The sequence below is a fragment of the Dromiciops gliroides genome, chromosome 1 (genome assembly GCF_019393635.1).
Source record: "Dromiciops gliroides isolate mDroGli1 chromosome 1, mDroGli1.pri, whole genome shotgun sequence".
Lineage (NCBI taxonomy): Eukaryota > Metazoa > Chordata > Mammalia > Microbiotheria > Microbiotheriidae > Dromiciops > Dromiciops gliroides.
This window is the reverse complement of record NC_057861.1, coordinates 427800072-427824662: the sequence shown is the minus strand read 5'-3', so window position 1 is coordinate 427824662 and position 24591 is coordinate 427800072. Positions and strand designations below refer to the sequence as shown.

The window sequence follows — 24591 nt, the reverse complement described above, 5'->3', positions numbered from 1 at the left end:
TAAAGTAAGTGAGCCCAATCGGGAAACATTTTTCTCATTTTGGTTTTTGCTGTCAAAGGGAGATGCTCCAAGCCATCCCAAATGGCTCCCATAGAACCAAGGAACCCGACTTCCTATTTCTTCCCCCTACTGCACCCCCCCCCTCCCCCGGGACTACACATGTTTTTGATTACCAGGGAATGTGACAGATACATGTATGCTCTGCTTTACACACATAAACAAAGAAAGGCAAAATTCATGTGGATGACCCTGGTGAGACTTCATACTCTGCTTTGATTTGCTCTTATAGTATAGACATCACCAGTGTTATAGATTCTCTTGTAGAATTAGTCATGGCTTAATGATTTATTCCCCAAGCTTGGGAAAGTAAGAGGATCCTGTAGTGATCACTGTGTTTGAGGTGAAGGAGGGAGTGAGTCTCAACTAATTTCTTTTAGTGATTTAATTCCAGGACCCTTTCTCTCTACATACACTCCCATGACTCCAGTACTCCAAAGATTTTTTTTTTTTTAGTGAAGCAATTGGGATTAAGTGACTTGCTCAGGGTCACACAGCTAGTAAGTGTTAAGTGTCTGAGGCCAGATTTGAACTCAGGTACTCCTGACTCCAGGGCCAGTGCTCTATCCACCGCACCACCTAGCTAGCTGCCCCTACTTCAAAGATTAGTCCAGGGCAATAGGGGAGGGTATGGGGGAGGATAGGGAACTCAGGAACACAGTCATAATTAGTGGTCAGGAACTATCCCAATTCCTTTTTTCTCTCTCTCTTTTTTTTTTTTTAGTGAGGCAATTGGGGTTAAGTGACTTGCCCAGGGTCACACAGCTAGTTAAGTGTTAAGTGTCTGAGGCCCGATTTGAACTCAGATACTCCTGACTCCAGGGCCGGTGCTCTATCCACTGCGCCACCTAGCTGCCCCTTTTTTCTCTATCTTAAGTAGCAACAAAAACATTATTTAGTTCATTCCCCTGCCTCAAACCAACTTAAGACCATTAGGACTCCAATCAAGTGAGGGAAGCACTGATACAGTAACTGCATTCTCGGTCCAAGACCATCCAGCCTGGAGTAGAGGAAAGAATGCTGGATTTCGAATCGGGAGACCTGTGTTCAGTTTCAGGTTCTGTTTAAGCCAATCATGTCACCTCTCTGGGCCTCAGTTTCCTCATTTGTAAAAGGAGCAGATTAAATGAGATGGGCCCTCAGTCCATTTCCAGCATTACAAGCTGTGAGCCCATGAAGACATGAAGGAATTTTTCTCCTCATTATATACATACATAGATAGCCTAGAGGCTTAGTGGAGACAGTAGAGTCTCAGGAACAGAAGTCACAGGTTCTGAGTTAAAATCTCAGCTCTGCTATTGACTCCCTGTGTGACCTTGAATAAGTTGCTTCACCTTTTTGAGGGGAGGGGGCTCAGCTTCCTCATTTGTAATCAAGCAGTTGGACTAAATCATTACTAATGTCCTTTCCAGCCCTACATCTATGAGCCTATGGTAGGCAGACTTTTATAGGTTTATATTATAGAGGGAAGGTGAGGTTTTGCTCCCTGGCCCCACATCTGCCCCCCATACACATGCCCGTTATGGGCTACCCACAAGTACAAGAGTGACTGACAGGTTTACTTTCTGTATCAGTCCAGACTGAATTGTTATACTCCATGGAGCTGAACTAAGATTTTCTTAAGAAAAAAAAAATCACGGTAAATCTGATTTATGTAGGACTTGGGATACACATATTTCACCCTCTAGGCTCATATGAGGCCTTCACATTAACCCTTGAGATTTTCAATCACATGGACTGAGAGAAGTCTTGAATGGCCACCACTGGGCCTCTATGCCTTAGCACAACCCTCAGTACTTAATAAATGCTTGATTCTTTGCCTCCCCCCTTCCTGCCAGAGCTCCCTCCCTCCCCTTCCTTTTTTCTTCCTTTCTCGGTGGTTCTCATTCCAGAGCTCTAAAGAGAATTTCTGTCAGGATTCTAAGTAGAAAACTTGCATGTCTTTTCTTGGTCCTCTTCTCTGAAAATCAAGTGACTATTAGTATAAAGAGTCAGATTGAAGTACCCCTGGAGGAGATAGTCAGAAGCATTGTGATAGCTATGAAATGAGTTACATTTGAGGAATGTTAGAGATTTAATTGAGTGAAATGAAACAGGACGTGATTAGGAAACTCTTAGATGGGAGACCTGGATGAGGAAAGCTAAACAAAATCTCAGCCTGATGCTTTTTTTTTTTCCAAAATAAAATCATTTTTCAGGCCTGTGGAAAGTGCCATTCATGTTCTAAGAGCCCAGAAGTAAATAGATGTAGCATGAGAGATGCATTAAATATTTTGTAATATTTTGGGGAAGGTTCCATGTGCTATTTATGTTAACATTTACTGAAAGAATCTGGGCCTGACCCATGACTGATGTAATTATGCCAATTACTAATCCTTAGCCAATTATTGAAGGTTAGAATTGAGTGTATGAGAGGGGAGACATGATGTAGTCCTGCTATTCACTCCTTTGGTCAAATTACACCTAGAATACTTTGCCCAGTTCTGAGCACTACATTTTAAACATGTTATCTCATTTTTATGGATGCTTTTTATTTTTACATTGCATTCATTTCTGCATATGCCCCTTAAGCTAGCCCTTGTAACAAAGATTTTAAAAAGAAGAAAGTAGTTCAGTAAAAGTAACTAATACAGGCACCAGGTCTGACAGTCTTTGGGGGTGGGGGGAGGCTATGAGGGTTAAGTGACTTGCCCAGGGCCACACAGCTAGTAAATATCAAGTGTCTGAAGCTGCATTTGAACTCAGGTCCTCCTGAATCCAGGACTGGTGCTTTATCCACTACGCCACCTAGCTGTCCCCTAGGTCTGACAGTCTTGCAATGTATCACACCCATCATCATTCATGTGTGCAATGAAAGGAGTGAGGTCAGTAAAAATTTCCCAACTCTTCTTTAGGGCCAAATTTTATCAGTTTAATTATATAGCATTTGTTTTGTCTTTGTTCTTCCATTTACATTGTTGCAGTCATGGTGTGTATTATTCTCCTGGTTCTGTTGATTTTACTCTGCATTAGTTCACGTGTCTTGCCAAACTTTTCTGAATTCTTCATAGCTCTGTTTCTTATGTCCCAGTGATTCCCCATTCTATTCATGTACCATAATTCATTTAGCTATTTCTCAGTTGATGGGCACCAACTTTTCTCCCAGTTCTTTCTGAGCACTACATTTTAAGAGAGACATTAACAAAGTTGAAGACATGTAAAAGAGAGTAACTACCATGGCGAAATGTATGGGTAGGGACCAGCACTATGATTTCACTGGTAGAGGTGATTCCCAGGTGAGAGAGTTCCCAGTACCAATGCAAGTCAGCACTTTCTCTGTAATTATATAATAGTCTTAGAATTGCCTTAAAGACACATTAAGGGCTTGTCCAGGCTCACATTTATTTGTTGTTGTCCTCAATCAAAGAGAACCAGAATGACATTATGATGTCAGGGTAAATGTACAGTATGTCCAATGGTGGCTGATCAAACCAACCAACACAAGCTCAGAAGGCTCTACCACATGTTGGGCACAAAGAGTCCATATGAACATTTCGGCAGGAAATGTCTCTAAATGACACATTTCATGTTTCTTTTAAACTATTGTAATTTTGCTTTGCTCACAGAGCACAGTGCCTTCTTTAATGCAGGCACACTATGCTGGATAGTCCTGGCCAATGACTCCCATGTCTCACAATCAATACCAGAGTTCTTCAGAGAGACCCATGGTGCATCTCAACTATCCCAGGCTCACATAGCCTATATCTGTCAGGAGTTGGAATTGAACCCAAATTCTCCTTGGCTTCAAGACAGTCTTTCTCTCTACTCCACCACAGTGCCTGTCTGGAAATAGTGTCATTTGGGGAACAGTTTGTGTAACCAGGAATATTTATCCTAGAGAAGAGACTTAGATGGAACCTAATATAATAGCTGTCAAATATTTAAAGGGCTCTCATTTGAAAGACACTTAGTTGGGGGCAGCTAGGTGGTTCAGTGGATAAAGCACCAGCCCTGGATTGAGGAGGACCTGAGTTCACCTCTGACCTCAGACACTTAACACTCACCAGCTGTGTGACCCTGGGCAAGTCACTTAACCCTCATTGCCCCACAACAACAAAAAAGACATTTAGTTGATGTGATTTCATAGAACAAAATTAGGAGCAATAGGTTGTAGTCAAAAGGGAGCAGATTTGGGTTCAATCTAATAAAATATTTTCTAACTATTCAAGTTTTCCCCAAATGATATGAGATCATGACTAGTTCTGCACTGAAAGTGTCTAAGCAGAAGCTTTATGACCACATATGTGGCAAGGATGTGGGAAAAGGGAACCTAAACAGATTGGGACGTTTGTCTGAATCAGGAGTTCTTAACCTCTTTTGTGTCATGGACCCTTTTGAAAATGTGGGGAAGCCTATGGTCTCCTTCTAGGAATCTTGTTTTTAAATGCATAAAATAAAATACTTATATATTTAAATGTGTGTATTTGTATGTATGTATTTGCAAAAGAAATAAATTATGTTGAAATGTAGTTTATCAAGCTATTAAAGGCTCTATAGTCGGGGCAGCTAGGTGGTGTAGTAGATAAAGCACCGGCCCTAGATTCAGGAGGACCTGAGTTCGAATCTGGCCTCAGACACTTGACACTTACTAGCTGTGTGACCCTGGGCAAGTAACTTAACTCCCATAGCCCTGAAAAAAAAAAAAACCTCTATAGTCACAGATCCCCTGAAATCTATCCACAGTCCCCTGAGGAGGTCATGACCCCTAGGTTAAGGATCACTGATGTAGATGATCTACCTCTGAGGTCTGCAGAACCTTTAATAATCTACTCTTCTGTGATTCAGTTCTCTGCCCTTTCTTAATGAGCTTTGTACATGCTCCAGAAAAAACTCAATTCCCATTTCTAACTCTGTATCCATCCTTCATCATAATCTTCACCTAGATTGTAGGCCCTAGAAAACAAAGTAATAATGATAAGCCTCATTTGTAAAATGCATTAATTAGTCATCACAAACATAAAACATTGTACTTATCTTAAATACTACTTCCTATATTTCCTTTCCATATGTTTTATTTTGATTATGCATATTTATATTACATAGCACTTACATCTGCTCAGACCACTATAAGTGATTGTTTGAATGCACAGGATTTTTATAATTGAATGGAGCTGGAAGACTAACAGAACTTTCAGGGATATAAATTTTGTGATTTTCCATTTATGTTTGTTTAGAAGGCATAAAATCTGCCAAGGCAGAGCACAGAGGATATAGAAATATCAATTAACAAATTCAAATAAGAAAATCCATCACAAAGGATGAGAAAAGCAAGAATGTACCATTTAAAAACATCTTGTTATTGTTGAGTTGTTTCAGTCATGTCTCCATGACCCCATTTGGGATTTTCTTGGCAAAGATACTAGAGTGGTTTGCCATTTTCTTCTCGAGCTTATTATATAGATGAGAAAACTGAGGCAGACAGGAGTGAGTGACTTGCCCGGGGTCACACAGCTAGTAAGTGTCTAAGACCAGATTTGAACTCAGGTCCTCCTGATTCCAGGGCTGGCACTCTATCCAATGTGCCACTTTGCTACCCTATTTAAAACACACATTGGTCCTAAATAAGGAAGAAGACTGGTGGACAGTGATGAGAAATGTAAATATGATAATGCATATTCTACTGAAGAGGAACATGAGTCAGATGTCAAGTAGAACACCAAAAGCCTGTCCTGGGGTTGATATCTAAAGACCAGAGCTTTCTGAATTCTTTTTGTCCAGGGGCTCCTTTTTGCCTTTCTTTGTACTCTCAGTACTTAGCACAGTGCTTGAACATAGAGCAAAACATAGTTGTTCAGTCATTCAGTTGTATCTGACTTTTCATGACTTCATAGACCATACACACAAGGAACATAGTAGGCACTCAAAAAATGCTAGGTTCATTGATTGACTGTCCAAACAGACAAAAACATTATCCTTTCATAATGCAGCCAGTTCCCCAGAGCTGGTCTGTACTGTTCTCTTGCTTTGACATTCTATGTCTTTTCAATAATTTCTTGGAAGGTCTGTTGGTCCACACTTCATAATATATTTATAGCCATTTTCTAACTCCTAATCATCTGAAAACATGTCTTAACCCCCACCCCCAATAGATTGTAAACTCCTTAAGGGTAGCCACTGTGTAATTTTTCATTTTCATATCTCCAATGCCTAGCACTGTGTCCCACACACAATAGGTGCTTCATAAATGTTTGTTAAGTTGAACTGTTGTCATGAAATTAGCCCCAAGGTTAAAAGATCTATGTACAGATACTAAACTTTTAGAGTTTGAAAGATGCTAAATAAGGAAGCTGATAGAAACTTTTAAAATCATGTTTTATTTGGAGCACAGCATGCTCTCATCCACAGAAGCCCTTATTTTACATTGGTACTAAGGTTTCTGTAATATCTATTCAGAGAGCTCTGTCTGGGTAAGCTACTAGATAGCTTTTCAGTCCAAGTAACTGAAATGGCACAAGCAGGACCTAACCACTCTGGTTATGACTCTCTTTGCACATCTATGGTTAGGCTCTGATTCTGGATCCCACAGCTACTTGCCTTTCCTTTTAATGCAGCCTAGGTTTCTTCCTAGAGATATGAATATCTATAATAATATATTAATCTCTCATGGCTCAGCCCCCATCCCATTGAGATTCTAATCTCCTTTCCAACTTTAAGTGACCTGAAAGGATTATATAGGAGGCCACTCCTATGTAAATGAGTCCATTTTTATAAAAAAGAGAAATAAAACTAACAAAATATAGAATTTGGAGTCCAGAGCAGCAGGGCCACTCCTTGGCAGAATCTGAAATTTCCCAGATTCATGACTACAGTGATAATGAAATTAACAATGCTAGTTTTAAAATGATGGAATGATGGACAACCACAACTCCAAGTGAGGTCTTACCTCCACCCTAACAGACTTCTGATGCTGGTGCTTCCCAGGTCCAAATTAATGACCTAGTCTCAAAGTCATATGGAGAAAGGAGGAGGGGAAAATCACCCTACAGCCATCTTGCTCTTGGCTGGTAAATCAGGAAAAAACCTTCATCTCTCATCCATTGCTTTCCTAGGCTGATCACCAGATGTTTTCATAGTTTCATCACCGGAGATTCCAAGGTTGGGTGCAGTCTCTGGTTCTCCCAAGAATTGCAGCAAGGCTGGGGAACAAGATGCCCCAAACAAGCCAAAAAAGGGACCATAGCCCAAAGCCAAAAAAAAAAAATGTATCCAATTCTTAAAGCCCTCTCTCTTCCCACCCCCTTTCATAAGCTCAGGACTCTCACCTCCGATTTCTCTCCTTACATTTTAACATCAGAATAACCTTAGGCAATTACTTTTAGGTTAAATATTCCAGAAAATTCAGCTCCACATTTCCTTTTTTCCCCTCTGGAACCTAGCAATAGTAGAAAAATACAGAGAAAAAGCAAAATATGGCCAAATAATGGTCATTTAAAAATAATAACGACAATAACAGCTAATATATGTGGTGCTTTGAGGTTTGCAAAGTACTTTATGTATATTTTCTCATCTGATTAATAAAAGCTGATATACAAGTTCTCTAGTTTGCATAGTCTCATAATCTATAATTATGACTATATAACCACTGAATGTTAAATTTAGAGCTGAACAAGCTATTATAGATCATCTGGTATAACTCTCTCATTTTACATATGAGGAAACTGAGGTGCAGAGTAGTCAAGCAACTTACCCAAGGGCACCTGGATAGTAAGTGGCAGAGCCAGAATTAAAATTCAGGCTGTCTGACTCCAAATTCATCTCTCTTTCCAATGTACTACTTCCTGGCATTCAGTATTAAGAAGATATTTCTATGGTATCCATATGATATATATATGTATACATATAAGTATATTATAATTAAAATTTATTACTATAATAATAACTACAATTTATATAGCACTTAAGGGGTTTTTTTGTTTGTTTTGTTTTGTTTTTTGGTGAGGCAATTGGGGTTAAGTGACTTGCTCAGGGTCACACAGCTAGTAAGTGTTAAGTGTCTGAGGCTGGATTTGAACTCAGGTCCTCCTGACTCCAGGGCCAGTGCTCTATCCACTGTGCCACCTAGCTGCCCCTCACTTAAGGTTTATAAAGTGCTTTCCCATACATTATTTTATCTGATCCTTATTCTTATGAATCTGTAAATTACATCCTCCTCCTAACTGAGGGGGAGCAGCTGTAAATTGCTGTATAAAGCTCCTTTGGTTGGTAAGGAACCAAAACAAAGGAAATGAGAACTGACTAACCCACAGCTGAAGAAACACACTTGTACCCAGTACCTGTTTTCCAAGGCATGGTGCTCCCTTGAGTGAAGACCGGGGCTTAGGGTGGGGTGGAACAACGAGAAGGGTTCCAGTTCTTCTTTGGACAATTTTCATTTGATTCGACTACTGCCAAAGGGGTAGAAACCATTCTGGTCCACCCTCTGTTGATCTGCCCAGTTGATTTACTCTTCTGTTCCCCCTCTCAAAGATCCATCTGTTATTGGGTCTAGTGCTCCAGAAGAGCAGTTAGCAATGAATAGTAAGGATTCAGATGAAGGGAATCCTATTTCCCGTTCAGATTTCTTTCAGGAATCCATGGATACGTGTTGGGATGAGGTGGGACCAAGTGGAAAATTTAAAGGGGGGAGAAGGGAAGAGAGAGAAGAATCATTCTTATTCTTCCCCCTGCGTGCCACTACTGTGGTTGATTACTCTGAAGAGCCATCTTTTATTACAAAGAATTTTTTTTTAACGTTCAGCAAAATTAACCAGCATATCAACTGAATCTAACAATATGCATCATGTTCCACACCAGAGTCCCCCAGCTCTGCAAAGAAGAGAAGATATATTCTCATATCCCTTTTTTGAGAACATGCTTGGTCATTATAATAACACAGTTTTTGGTTTTTGTTTTGTTTTGTTTTGGGTTTTTTTTTGCAGGGCAATGGGGGTTAAGTGACTTTCCCAGGGTCACACAGCTACTAAGTGTCAAGTATCTGAGGCTGGATTTGAACTCAGGTACTCTTGAATCCAGGGCTGGTGCTTTATCCACTGCACCACCTAGCCACCCCACAGTATTTGGTTTTGATGTGTTGTTATTCTTTCTACATGGAGTGTTGGAGTTGTGTATTCAGTTTCCTGGTTCTGCTTCTTTACTTTGCACCAATTCATAGTAAGTCTTCTGGGGTGAGGGGTTTAAAATGGTTAACTAGGTTAGTTTCTTACTGATGAATTTGTTACTTAAAAGGCACTGAGTAGATAGGCCTAGATATTGTTTTCTAATGCACTTATACACAGGAACAATTTTCCCTTTAAAATCAGTCTTGATCTACCTTGGTGTAAGGAAGATGAGAATTTAAATCCTGGTTCTACCATTGTATGTATGACCTTGGATAATAAAGTTCTCTGAGCCTCAGTTTCTTTGTCTATAAAATTGAGATAATAATGTCTACCCTAGTGGCCTTATGGTATTATAAGGATCAAAAGAAAATAAATGTAGGGGCAGCTAGGTGGTGCAGTGGATAAAGCACTGGCCCTGGATTCAGGAGGACCTGAGTTCAAATGTGACCTCAAACACTTGACACTTACTAGCTGTGTGACCCTGGGCAAGTCACTTAACCCTCATTGCCCTGCCCCCCAAATAAATGAACTAATGAAGGAAGGAAGGAAGGAATAAATAAATAAATAAATAAATTTTTAAAAGAAAATAAATGATGGTTGTGAATTGCTATTAATAGTATAGTAAAGTCAGTTATTAATATCACTCAAAGAGAGAGAACTTCTTGGAGCTTCATAACTAAAAGGGACCTCAGAATTACATAATATAAAATCTACCAAAGTTGGAATTTTATTTATATTATCCCCCAAAAATGCTTACCCAATCTCTGCTTATAGAACTCTAGATGTAGGATACTTATTACTTCCCAAGGAAGCCCATTTATCTTAGCCATACACAGGGTGTACCCCTTTAGTAGAATGTAAGTTCCTTGAGGTCAAGAACTGTCAGAAATTTTTTAAAGGTGTATATCCTTGACCAAAATGCAAACTCAAGCATAAGGAAGTGAGCTATTTTACTAAGGGTGTCTATAACAAGGATGGCATTTTACCCTCAAAGAGGAACAGGTGATGAGAACCATTACCCATTGGGAGTATTTGAAGGTAGAATGGCTATGTGGCCTAGTCAAGGAAGGTATGTAGTTATGAATTGTCTCCTCTACTTTGAGGAAGCTAGTTGGGTTATGAACCTGGGTCCTTTGACTCTGAAACCAGTTTTGAAAGATTGTAGGAGGGGGCAGCTAGGTGGCGCAATGGATAAAGCACCAGCCCTGGATTCAGGAAGACCTGAGTTCAAATCCATCCTCAGACACTTGACACTTATTAGCTGTGTGACCCTGGGCGAGTCACTTAACCCTCATTGCCCTGGAAGAAAAAAAAAGGGTTGTGGGTTGTACAAATTAAATGGCATAAACCAGTATAAATATAGGTTCTTTTGAGTCTGGAAAGAGCTCTCCAGTGGCTCCCTGTTGCCCCTAGGATGAAATATAAATTTTTCTCTATGGCATTTTCCAGACTTTTTATACATCACTCTCCTCCTCCCAGTCATTCTGGCTCATTTGCTATTCCAAGCCCTCCCAGGATAGTGCTAGGGCTTCAGCCGAAGAAATGAAGGGCCCAGTGAACCTTCCCTCTGGTTGTTTTTTCAAGAGCTACCACAGGGACAACATTTTGGCAGCTTCTAGCTGTCATCTAGGCCTGCTTGCCTGAGGAGAGTAAAGTAACCCTTTGAAGGATTTTCTTGGTGTCAATGCATTTGATTTAACTGTCTGATGCTGAGCTCATGTTACCCACATTATATAAAAACTCAGCACATTTCCTTTGGAATTTTTGGAATGGACTTCTGCAAAGCATGTGAATATGAGTGACCTTCTGAAATGGATTGCAGCATAAGCATGTGCCAGAAACCATGCCCAGTAGTTGAATGAAGAGAAATGACATTTGGGGAAAAAAATATCCTATTATATTGGCAATTTTTTCAGCTCAACTATGCATATGAATTTGTAACAGAATTCCACTCTCAACATAATATTTTAATACGAAATATCAATATTAATAGAAATAATGTTTTGAATTTTTAAAAATCACATAGCAAAAATTAAAAATAAAAAAGATTCCCACAGGGCCGTAGCTTCTGTCCTGGTCACCGTCAATCAGGCCAGCCGGGATTTAGGCTCTTATCACAGTCAAATTGCCTCTATGAGGATAGACACTATTCTTCAACTACATTGCCTGGCTTCAGCAGAAAGCTGTCCTGAGCAATGTATCTGGCAGTTCTGAGAATGGAAAGTGACCTTCCTTGAGTCTCACCGGATGGCTAGGTTGTGTGGTAACTATTATTCCTTGGAAGAAGGAATTGCAGCTTACATCTAGTTTAAGTACTCAGCAATGTTGCCACACAGGTACTTGGTTCTTGAAGAGTCCCTGATGCAGACTCAAGTGGGCATGTGATTATTGATTATTTTTATTACCACCATATGTCATGGGATTGTGGTGGTGTTTGTTCTCTCCAGGCCTCATAATGTGGCCTCAAGTCCACATTAGCTGGGCCCCATACCTGAAAACCTGGAAGCTTGATCTTGAGGGATCTGAGGGCTGAGGCTGCTTTATTTAAACTCTGTTTCTACCCCAGCACCTAACATAGTTCTTTGTACACAGCAGACACTTAAAGCCTTGTTGAATGAACTTTTTGAGAAAAATCAAAAGTGAACAAATTTGGAAAATGTGAAAGAACAATTCAATTCAAACCTTTATTAAGGGTCTGCTATATATAATCTATAGGAATTTAGGCAGCTTAATGTATAGAATACAGTACTTAAAGTCAGGAAGACCTAAATTCAAATCTCTGCCTCAGAAACTTACTAAATGTGTGACCCTGGGCAAGTCACTTCATTTCTGTCTGCCTCAGTTCCCTTCTTTATAAAATGTGAATGACAATAGCATTTGCTTCTCAGCACTGTTGTGATGATAAAATGTAATAATAAATATAAAATATTTTGCAAACTTTAAAATGCTCCATCACTGTTAACTATGATTATTGTGCTAGGTGCTGGGAAATGGGGGGGGGGAAGCAGGCAGGCATACTTTGTACTCACATTGTTCACAGTCTATTGCAGGAAAGAACCATGTATATAAACAATTATCATACAAATTAAAATGGGATAAATGTGTAGGAAAGGTTGAAACAAAAGGAATTAGAGATTTGAGGAGAAAAGCAGAAGGAAAATCAGAGAAGACTTCATGGAGGAAGCAGCATCTAAATTGAGTTTTGACAGCTTGGTATTGGGGTGGGGGGTAGTCCAAACCCAGTCTGGGAAAAATCATGCTGCAATTGTACCAAAGTGGGAGGAGACAGGACATGACCAGCAAATAGACAGGGACCTGGTGTGACTGACACATGGACTGAGTGAAGAGTAAAGGGGGAAATAAAGTTACAAAAGCAGATTAAAGCCAGATTGGGGAAGGCATTGAATGCCAGAGTGAGGACTTTATAGTTTATCTTTTTTTTTTAGGGGCAATGAGGGTTAAGTGACTTGCCTAGGGTCACACAGCTAGTAAGTGTCAAGTGTCTAAGACTGGATTTGAACTCAGGTCCTCCTGAATCCAAGGCCAGTGCTTTATCCACTGTGCCACCTAGCTGCCCCTATAGTTCATCTTTTAAGTCATAAGACCATAAACTGAAAGCTGGAAGGTCATAGCTATGTGACCCTGGGCAAGTCACTTAACCCTCATTTCCCTGGAAGAAAAAAAAAAGTGTAGGAATGTTGACTGAAACCTTGAGGTCAATTTGACCTTCCCCTTCATTTTACAAAGAAGGAAGCTGAGGCCTAGAGAAGGTAAAATGATTTATCCAAGGTCAACCAGACAGTAAGTGGCAGAGCTGAGGGATACAAACCCAGATTCTCAGCACCACCAAAGATTTTTGAATAGTAGTCGTTTTGAATAGTTTTGTGCGTTAGAAAGATTACTTTGGGAGTAGATTGAAAGGTAGGGAGGATAGAGGAGAGACTGAAGGCACAGAGACCAGTCAGCAGATTTTTTTCTGTTGTCCAGAAGATCAAGAACATGAGTCTGAGCTAGGATGGTCATGTGAATAGAGAGCAGGAAAGAGAAAAATTGTGGAAGTAAAATCTCTAAGACTTGACAGCTGATTCAACATGGAAGGTGAGGGAAAGGAAAGACACCAAGATCACAGCAAGGTTTTGAGCCTGGCTGACTGAGAAGATGGTGGAACCATTGATAGAAATAAGGTAATTTGGAACCAGGCAGGTTTGGAGAGTGGAGATAATGCTTTCAATTCTATCCCTGTTGAGTTTGAGACACCACTGGGACATTCAGGAACAGTTGCCCACTAGGCAATTGGAAAAACAGAACTGGAATTTTGGCAGAAATTTTGAGATGAAATTCTGTAGTCAAAATTCTGTCAGTCTAGTGTGAACTGATACAAAGTGAAGTAAGCAGAACCTTGAAAACAATATGTCCAATGGCTACAACAATCTAACTGGAAAGGAAAAAAAAGTCAAAAATAAATGCTGAGGAGTTATAATGACCAAGTTTGCTCTGAAGAACACATGAGAAAATGTATTTCCCTACCTTCTTTATAGAGATGGTGGGCAATGCATGTGGAACACTGCTTAGAATATTAGACTTGGCTAAAGTGTTATTTTTGTTGAACTACCTTTTTTTCTTCTTTCCTTTTTCTTCTTTGTTGCAAGAAATGACTCACCAAGTAAGGGAAAGGGGGAGTACCCTGAAGAAAACAAAAAAAGTACCCAAAGGTTCACAAACAAACAGAGCAATTTTGTTCCTCTATTATAAAATTTAATATATGTCTATTTCTTTAAAAACAAACTGTGGGGCAGCTAGGTGGCGCAGTGGATAGAGCACCGGCCCTGGAGTCAGGAGTACCTGAGTTCAAATCCGGCCTCAGACACTTAACTAGCTGTGTGACCCTGGGCAAGTCACTTAACCCCAATTGCCTCACTTAAAAAAAATATAAATAAATAAATAAATAGAAACTGTTAAAAAAAAAAAAAGAAAACAAACTGTACACGACAAAAGTTCTTTCTTTTACAATCCTCTTTTCTTTGTATATCGAAATGTTTGTTAAGTTAACAATAAAAAAGAAAAATTAATTGTTAAAAAAAGAAATGATGGTCATGTAAAAACGAGATATCAAGAAAAAATTAGAAGATTCTGTCAGTGAAATGGATTATAAAATGACATTAGGAAAAATCAACAGGTACTTACAAAATACCTCCTACCTGACTAGTACTATAATAGGCAGTTTGGAAGGTATAAAGAAATAAAAGACTTGCCCCTTCCAAATTTGCAACCTCATCAGATTGGGGGTGGGGCAAGGAGTAGTGAATTTATTTTATTTTTAATTTGTCTTATTAGGCACTGAATCATCAACAAACATTTCAATATACAAAGGACAAAAAAGGGATTGCATATGAAACCATGAGCTTCTTTTATATACAGATTTTAAGTTCCTGTTAAATTTAACACAATAGTAACAAAGTTGCCTATTTGTATGTCCTAAACTTTTTGTTTTCCTCTGTCCATTTTTTCATCTTTCAAATACAAATTTATTGATATTATTTGTTTCTACATTGTCTGAATTTCCACATTTTGGATGTTTTATTGACAGTCTTCTTCCTTTTGGGGGCGGCGGATGAGGAATCATTTCTCTCGATCCCACATCACCTCCCACACAGGAATAAATGAGTAATAAATGAGTACAGTCAAGCAAAAAAACAAAAAACAAACAAAAAACAAAAAAACCCATGACCTTGTCTGAAAATGTATGCCTCATTCTCCACCTCAATTCTATCATTTCTCTGCCAGGAGGTGGAGGCATGCTTCAGCCCTCTAAAATCAAACTGTTTCATTATATACCTACCAGATTGTTAGCTTGTAGGATGGGCTTTTTGGTTGAGAAAGAGAGGGTATAGTGGATAAAGCACTGGCCCTGGATTCAGGAGGACCTGAATTCAAATCTGGTTTCAAACACTTCACACTTATTAGCTGTTTGACCCTGGTCAAATCACTTAACTGTCATTGCCCTGCAAAAAAAATAATAATAATAATAATTTACATTTTTTAAAAAAAGAAGTCAATGAGAAAGATTGGGTGTCATAATTGAATATAAGAGATTAACCAATGTCCCTATGATCCCTCCATCTCTGATGTAGGAGTATTCCCCTGGATACTCTCTCTTGCTTCTCTCCCCCATCTTTAACTTGTCCTTTGTTCCAGCCATCCTCCGTTACCTAAAGGCTGATGGGAAGATACATCTGGTGGTCTTCAATAACCTCCAGCTGACTGACGGCAAGCGCCACAGGATGCTCCTTCGCCTGAGCAATTTTCAGCGAGGGTCCAGCTCTGTGGAGCTCTATCTCGACTGTAACCAGGTGGACACCATCCAGGATCTCCCCAGGGCATTCTCTGGGCTCTCCCACAGTTCTGAGCCTGTTGAACTGAGGACATTCCAGAGGAAGGCACAGGTAAGTAGAGTGGCCTCTGTTCCTTCAAAGGTGGATTCATAAACTGAAGCCACACCCCAGTAATTTGTCCATGGCTTTCATGTATGGCCAACCAAAAGCAAAGAGGGGGCGCGGGGAACACCTTAGTAAATGTAGTAACAATTGAGATTCTAACTTTTAACAGACAAGGAGGTCCTGAGATCTATTTTAGGGTATCTTTGCAATCAGCTACATAATCTTTGTATCATGTATAGTAGTGGATTTGGATTCAAGGGATCTGGATTCAAATGTGACCCTGCCATTTACTATCTGTGTGACTGTGATCAGATAACCTAATTTCTATGGGCCTCAGTTTCTTCACATAACCATAACCACATATGAGGAAATCATCTGCAAACAGTTATATGTAAAAGGCATTTTCAAAAATTAAATAAATTATTATGTACTAATGTGTAATATGCAATTATACATAATAATATATAAATATAATAAATTAAATTTTAAATATATTTTTAAAAGAGAGAGGGGGTAATAATCTCTCACATTTTTTATCCCTTAATTTTACTTTGGCTAATTTCTACTTTGCATTAAATATGACTAGAAATAGAAGCTTCATATAGATCTCATAAGGTTACAAGGATACATAGGTGGCTTCTGAGGTTCTTTGCAGCTCTATAGCTGTGTTCAGGAATTCTTTGATACACAGGCTTAACTTCAAATTCCAATTCTGCCATATATAGTGTCGTGTAATAATTGTATCAGTTTTGCATAGTGCCTGACACATGCTAAACATTTAATATATGTTCTAGCTGTCTATCTTGAACAAAAATCATTTAATCTCTTTATGCCTCAGTTTGCTTATTTGTAAAATGAGATGGTAAGACTAGATGATCCTCTCCCATAAATTTATGGTCTGATAAACCTATGAAGCAGCATAAAAATTATGACTCTACCTCTGGGGTCAAATATATTCTTGAACAACAGAAGACAGTTTTCAGGGAAAACTCCAAGTAAGTTCAAATGAAGAGATTCTATGAATAGACAACTGAATGAGGAAGCTTAGGAAGATGGGAACTGTAGGAAATTAACCCTCATTCAAAATCCCAGGATGAGCCAAATCACTTAACCTGGAAGTCAATAATTATATCACTGCAGAAACCTGAGGTCAATGTCCACCAGCCTAAAGATGTCAACATTCCTTGTCAGTAGTTAGGATCGGAAAAGGAGAATCTCATGAATGTTCTTCCCAGAAAACTGAATTTCTGCAGGATTTCTTTACCCAACTGCATTCTGGAGGAGGAGTCCTCCAGACCACCAGAGCATCCTTATCTTTTAGTAGAAGCACAATAATATCTTTCTCTATTATTCTATAATTTTCCTCCATTAAACATGTTGGCAACATAAAAGAATAAAACTAATGTAACCCTTGAGACACTCAAAGCACAAAAGACCCAAGTGCACTTTGGATGATTCTTTGGCTCATAAACCCACCCAAAAAACTCAGGGAAAATTAATGCATTTGACTTCCCCCACATTGCCAGTAACTGAGCTCAATTCTCCATTTGCAAATATACAGTTCACAATATTAAAAAAGGAAATCTTCATTGAAAAATCAAGGAAAACAAAATGAAAAGAAAAAAAGAGAATCTTTGAGAGATGAAAGAAAACTGCCTGTTAAAAAACTCTCTCCAAAATTTGACTTCAAATTCTTAGTCACTTGCAATTCCCAGTATGCAGGTTTCTTTGGCTCAATGGTTCTTGGGCATTTTCTGCAATTACCCAGGTTGTTCTTTTGCAGTTCCCCATAGTCACCAACAGGGCAGCTAGGTGATACAGTGGATAGAGTGCTGGGCCTGAGGTTCAAATCTGACAGACAAGCAGGTCACTTAGCCCTGTTTGCCTCAGTTTCCTCATATGTCAAATGAGCTGGAGAAGGAAATGGCAAACCACTCTGGTACCTCTGCCAAGAAAATCCAAAAACGGGGTCATGAGAGCTGGACGTGACTGAAATAACTGGACAACAACAACATAGTCCCCAACATGTATATACCCAACGGATCTTAGAGGTCATCTAGGCCAATCCTTCTCACTTTTCAGGTGGAGAAACTGAGGCCCAGAGAGTTTAGGTGACGATCAAGGTCACACAGGAAACAAATGGCAGAGTCAAGATTTGAACCCAGATCCTATGGCTCCAAATGTTTGCATTGTACAATCTTCCTCTAAATCAAAGCTCCTCCTACATAGTTATTAGTTCCTATTACTCTAATAATAGCTGGTTACTATGGTCCTTTATTGTTTGACAAAGTGATTTTGGCATTCTTTGCAACAAGGGCTAGCTGCCTAAAGGGAGTTAGGAAGATAGAGTGGGAAATTAAGGTGATGCTATAGCAAAGCCTGAATAGGTAGATTCTATTATTATTCCCATTTTACCTGTGAGGAAGCTTGAGACTCAGAGTGATTAAGCAACACGTCCAGGATCACACACCTGGTAAATGAATCTGGGTCCTCCTTGACTCCATTGCTCCTTCCACCATCCTACATTCCCTTCCCTAGGAGGAAGTTCTTAGTTCCCTGCAAAAAGTCCGGGTGTGGGCCCTCACTCACTGGGACACCATACTGTTTTTTGGCCACAGGTCCATATCCTTAAAGCGTCCTCTTTCATTGGATGGGAAACCTCAGGGATTTTCCCTGATGTGCCCATCTTTATTGCAATGGTGGCATATTCTCTAAACCACTTTTCCGGCCCACTAGATGAGACTTTAATCATAGCCTGTGTAAACCACCCTGTGGTTACTGGGCTACCACATCACAACCACGTATGGCTTCTCTTTGAATTACATCAGGATTCAATGACATGAGCATTTCTTCTGCCAGGATACCTTGGAAGAACTAAAGCTGGTTGTGAGAGGCTCGCTGTTCCAGGTCGCCAGCCTCCAAGAATGTTTCCTGCAGCAGAGTGACCACGTGCCCTCATCAAGCACAAGTATGCTCCTCCCTGCTCTGCATGCTCACTCTAATCACAGGTTGCAAAAGGCATTAGAGATGATCCAGTCCAATCACAGCTTCACAAAGCAAGCTACTCTCTTTATTCTCCCTAAACACTACATAGCCAACTGGTTGTCAATCTTGCCATTTCTACCTCCACATCTCTTGAATCTGCCCCCTTCTCTACACTCACAAAGCTAGCAGCTAAATTCAAATCCTTATCATCTCCTATCTAGGTTAATACTATGCCTTTAAACTCAAATCACTCTGGCTCTCACTGATTGGTCCCCACCCAAATCTTACTTGGTCATTATTTGGATTTCAGTGGCTCAGAGTGAGTGTAAATAGCAATTGTTTCTGTTCTGACCAAAAATCCTGAGGCTCTTCCCCTTCTGGGTCGAGTCTTTTATGAAGGCAAACTTGGGCATCTTTTGCCTCAATTTTTTCCTAGCCTGATCACTGAATGGGTGTTGCCTCAAACAAGCTGAGACCTGGGAAAGACCTTAGCTTAAAAAGGCTAAGGTCTCCCACTGCATTAGGGCCATCTCTGGTTGTCCTGATGTATATTTTGCCACAGACCCAGATGGCTCTGGAGGAGAGAGTGAGGCTGGTGACTTTGAACAGCCCTCCCTCACTTAAATCCACTTCACTGCAAATCATGACATCACCCCCAATGTCATGGTCCTCTTCTAAGGGAAGGAAAAACAACAATGAACAAAAAACAAAAACAACTTCCTCATTAGGACTCCCTAATTCAAGTCTCTCACCATCCTCCATATTTAACTCACCTCAATCATATGTCTCTGATTGTGTTACTCTCCTACTCAGTGAGTTCCACTGGCTTCTTATTTCCTCAGGTACAAAATATAAACTCCTCTGTTTAGCTTTATTGCTCCAAACTCGCTTTACAGGCTCATTGAAAATGATTACCCCTCCCACTCTTCAATTGAGTCCAACTGTCCTTCTCTCTGTACCTCATACACATTACTCCATCTCCCACCTTTGTGTCTTTGGTATAGGACACTATCCCAAACTACCTTGTAGTAAACTACTTTGTATTTATTCACTTTATGTTTATATTGTGTATATTTTAAATCGCTACCGGAGGCAGCTCAGTGTCATAGTGGATAGAACACTAGGTTCAATGACAAGAAGACCTGAATTCAAGTGTTTGACCTCAGACACTTACTAGCTTTGTGACTCTGGGCAAGTGACTTAACATCTGTTTGCCTCAAACACCGTTTCCTTAAGTACAGTGAGGATAATAGTCTCTCAGGGTCATCTATATTTATGTATATATTGTGTATGAGATAATATCTATCTAGTACTTAGCACAGTCTGGCACATAGTAGGCACTTAATAAATACTCATTTCCTTCCTTCTAAAAACATTTTTAAAATAGGATTTAAAATTTTTTTTTTTTAGTGAGGCAATTGGGGTTAAGTGACTTGCCCAGGGTCACACAGCTAGTAAGTGTTAAGTGTCTGAGGCTGGATTTGAACTCAGGTACTCCTGACTCCAGGGCCAGTGCTCTATCCACTGAGCCACCTAGCTGCCCCTTAAATAGGATTTTTAAAAATATTAACAGAATGCTATGTTCTCTCCCTCCCGTTCTCTACCCCATTAAAAAAATAAGACAATCAAAATCCTTGTAGCAAATATGCATAGTTATACAAAATAAATTCACTAATTGGTTATATCTGAAAAATGGGTCTCATTCTGCAGCCTCAGTCCAGGATGCACAAAGCATGCTTCATCATTGGTTTTCTTGTACTATGGATGGTCATTTCATTAATTAGAGTTCTTACAGCTTTCTCCTGGTTGTACTCATTTTATTCTTCATCAATTTATACAGATATTCAAATCTGTCCATTTTTATGATATTGATGTTATTTATACTATAAATTGTTTTTATTCTGCTCACATCACTCTGTCAAACAAATCTTTCCATGGCTATTTGTAAACATGTTTTTCCACATTACTTATTCCATGATAGTATTCCACTATATTCACATAATACATTGTGCCTGGCACCTAGTAAGTGCATAATAAATGCTTGTTGATTGATTGACCCATCCCTGCGATGATATCTAGGGATTCTGTGCAGGAGCCCAGTGGGATCAAGGTAGGTGATTCCATTTTTGCTGTGACCGGAGTGGAGTGTGCTAGTCCAAAATATTTAATTAGAATTATGAATATTATTGGTTTGTTTCCATAACTTAGATGAATTTTATGCAAACTCATTTTTTCTCATCTGGTTATATTATTGTAATTGATATCATCATTCTCTTCATTACTGTTGCTTGAGCAAGTCAGAAAATTGGCATAGACCCAATCCAGAAGTCCTGTGGGTTTTAATCGTTGGCCTTTTGCCATTTTTCTGGAGAACTCTGTGATCTATGTCAAGCCTATGAGCATCTAGAGACCATGTAAAATGACCATTCATAATCTGACTTGTTGGTTTTTCCTCTTGGTATTCCAGCAGGAGACATAAATTGGCAAGTCCTGGGCCAGATGACACAACTCAACAAAATACTGGGAGAAGTAAAAGACCTCCTGAGACAGCAGGTATAGTACAGGACATTGACAAATACAAAGGGTATTTACTAATACCATTGGGAATGTGTCATGCTCAGAGATGGTAGAGGTACCTTAGTGCCAACTGGCTAGAAGATTCCCCGCTTAAAGCTCCGTAATTGTAGGGTGCTATGACAACTAAGTGGCATGTTGGATAAAGCACTGAACTGGAAGTTAGGAAGACCTGTGTTCAAATTCTGCCTCAGACACTTGCAGGCTGTGTGACCTAGGGAAAATCACTTAACCTCTCTGTGCCTTAGTTTTCTCATCTGCAAAATGAAGGAGTTGGACTCAGTGGCCTCTAAGGTCTCTTCCATCTCTAAATCCATAACCCTTTGAAATGGTTCTTGAAGTTGAGGAGCAAAGCAGCAAACACAGGAAGACAAATCTAGCAGGCAATAGCTTAGCCAATGCCAGAATCTTTATGACCACTCCCCTGAGATTCTTCAGTCCCTGGACTGCATGTCTCATAATGCTTTTTAATCATCTTCCTATTTCTAAAGGTCAAAGAAACCTCTTTTTTGCGAAACACCATCGCTGAGTGTCAGGCTTGTGGTAAGTGCTTTTCTCATAACTGGCTAATTGAATGAGATAAATAAGATGCATCCTAGGAGCCAATTAGTAAAAATGTTTGTTGAATTTGTTGTTGGAGACTTGGAGGAGTCTTTATTGATCTGAAGCTCCAGGGCTTGGCACATAGTCCAGGGGAAGAGTTAATCGAGAAGAAAATTCTCTTTTGTGATTAGAATTAAATTCTTCATTATCCAAAAGAATGAGGAGTAAGGATTTTACTTGAAAACCAGTATGGGTGGATAGAGTACCAACCTGGAGTCAGGAGGACCTAAGTTCAAATCCTGCCTTCAGACACTTACTGGCTATGTGACCCTGGGCAAATCACTTAACCCAGATTGCCTTAAAAAACTAAAAAACAACAACAACAAACAGTGTGGAGTAGTGGAGAAAGGACCAGCCTTGGAGTCATGGAAGACCTGAATTCAAAACCTGCCTCTAAGACATGCTAGGTATTTGACTTGGGTAAGTCACTTAACTGCTTAGTTCCCTAGACAACAATCCAAGGCAGCAGAAATTTCAGAAGAATTCCTGTCACATGAAGGGAACTTCCCTACGATGATGAAATCACAGGTCCAAACAAAAAAAGGACCAAACTTACTTGAATTCTTCAACATATCTGTGATGCCATGTGGATATTCCCTTCATCAGTGCAGACAGCAACTTCTGTGATTCTTCCATTTTTTTCCTATAGATGTGCTAAAAGCTTTCATCTAGGTCATTTTGCCTTACCAGTTATACACTTGGTTATTCTTGCTCTTATTGCATAACCAGCCCCCCTCCTTTTCCAGTCATACATTTCTTGAACAATATCCCCTAAACAAAAAAGGTAACCTTGTAGAGTGGACAGAGATGGCCTCAGAGTCAGGATTCAGATCTCACTTTTGACATTTACTGGCTGTGTGATCCTGGGCAAGTCACTTAAACCCCCAGGTAACTCTCTAAGACTGGGTGCCTTTTAATGTACTTTGAGATAGAAAGTCCTCTGGAAAAGCCAAATTTGGCTTTTCATTTCATTAAACAACCACATAAGGCATATTGCAGGATCTGTGACATCCCAAAGTTCTTTTGCAGATAGTCTGACACCAAAAATAAGGTACAGAGTCTTAATTTGCATCAGTAGAAACATTCTTCTCAGAGTCCCCTACACCAGAGGTGTGAAATACATTGTGGGGAGGAGGTCGGGGGAGAGTGAGGGGGAAGCATTGCCACACACAACACTCCTGAGTGCAGCCAACCCAGATGAAAATGTAATTGGGAAAGATTGAATGAAATAAACCAAAATACAAGAAAAATAGATAATGTTAATATGTGGTTTTCTGAGTCAATATGTGGCACACAGGGATCCTTCTAAGTGGCTTAGAGGCCCCCTACATATCTGAGTTTGACTCCAATGCCCTACACCAATGAAATCACAAGACCAGTCCCAAATTTCAATTCCTTATGTCATTTCTTTTACCAAAGTCATCACTGGAAATATGTTGCAAATTACTTATACCCATTATGCATTGCTCTACTGCCCCTTGGGTCAGCCACAATGTGGATTCTTTAGAAACTGATTTTCCAACATTGACAAATATGGTAGCATCACCAAATGTTGATTGGTTGGGACAGGGAACAGCTCTGGATGTTTTTTTTACTTTTTTTTTCAGGCCCCCTCAGCTTCCAGTCTCCAACTCCAAACACCCTTCCGACTCCAGCAGCCCTGGTCCGACGGTGTGACTCCAATCCCTGTTTCCGAGGAGTCAGATGTACTGACACCAGAGATGGATTTCAGTGTGGTCCCTGCCCAGAAGGATATACAGGAAATGGGATTACCTGCTCTGATATTGATGAGGTAAAGAATAGACTGATAGAGGATAGAAAAGCAATTCATTTATTGTCATCTTATTATCCCTCTCACACATCCTCATAAATTCAAGTCAAGTCAATAAGCATTCATTAAGTGCCTACTATTTCCAGGTACTTTGGCAAAAACTTCTTTTACCATAAACAGCCCCTGATAATGACAAGTTTATGGTAAAAGGTCTATTGACACAGGAAGTGGTTAATTAGGCCCTTCACTATGCCATATGAAAGGCACCTTCATCCCCAGAGATGGAGGAATGTCTACAAACTATTAGGGGCACTGGGTAGTAGAATAAAGGGAAGATTAAAGGGGGCAGCTAGGTGGTGCAATGGATAAAGCCCCGGTGCCTCCCTGGACTGAGTAATAGAAAGTCTAAAATAAAAAATATTTTGCCTCTCCTAACCTCCCACCTCCAAAAAATTAAGATCTTAAGATAGAATCTAATAATCCTTCATTTTCATAAACATCTACACACATTTTTATAGAACTGCTGAAAGTGGATTTTTTTCTCTAATCTTTGAGCTGGAATTTTACCCTTTTGAAAGGGCAAGGATTGCTTGTGCTTTTTACATTAATTGAAGCTGCAATAAAAAGTGGCAGACTAACCCTTCTAGACCCCCTAGCCTCATGTGCCCATTGATTCACTATAGCATAAGACACTTTAACTAGATGGCAGGACCAGACCTGACCTTGCAAGTTTTCGTCTCCATTCTGTCTTTGTACCTTTAAAGGCAGAGGGATTGGGCTGGTTTTCTCACCTTGTGGTGAGTTTGAGAACAAGCACTTGGCCCAGTCACCTGGACCGCCCCCAGACACTACACATTCCTCAGCTCAAGGACAGTGAATTTCAGCTATTTCTTGTCCACCCCACTCCATAGAGTTGTTATGAGGATAGTACTTTCTCAACCATAAAGCATTCTATACAATCATACATATATAACCCATATCTGACTGTTTGCTGACTCTGGGAGAGGGGAGGGAGAGGAGAAGGGAG

At 39.8% G+C, this 24591-nt stretch overlaps 1 protein-coding gene across 2 annotated transcripts in view; it reads left to right on the top strand.

Annotated features, from left to right (window-relative positions):
* Positions 1 to 24591, top strand: part of THBS4 (thrombospondin 4) — a 58765-nt gene that overhangs the window by 5454 nt on the left and 28720 nt on the right. Inside the window, exons 3-7 of one of the 2 annotated variants that reach the window (XM_043975244.1) lie at positions 15390 to 15637; positions 18491 to 18599; positions 21087 to 21169; positions 21682 to 21733; positions 23401 to 23585. In XM_043975244.1, coding sequence (XP_043831179.1) covers positions 15390 to 15637; positions 18491 to 18599; positions 21087 to 21169; positions 21682 to 21733; positions 23401 to 23585 — 677 coding nt within the window. Of the gene's footprint in view, positions 1 to 15389; positions 15638 to 18490; positions 18600 to 21083; positions 21170 to 21681; positions 21734 to 23400; positions 23586 to 24591 lie in introns of both variants that reach the window. The other variant, XM_043975243.1, reaches the window with a different exon arrangement.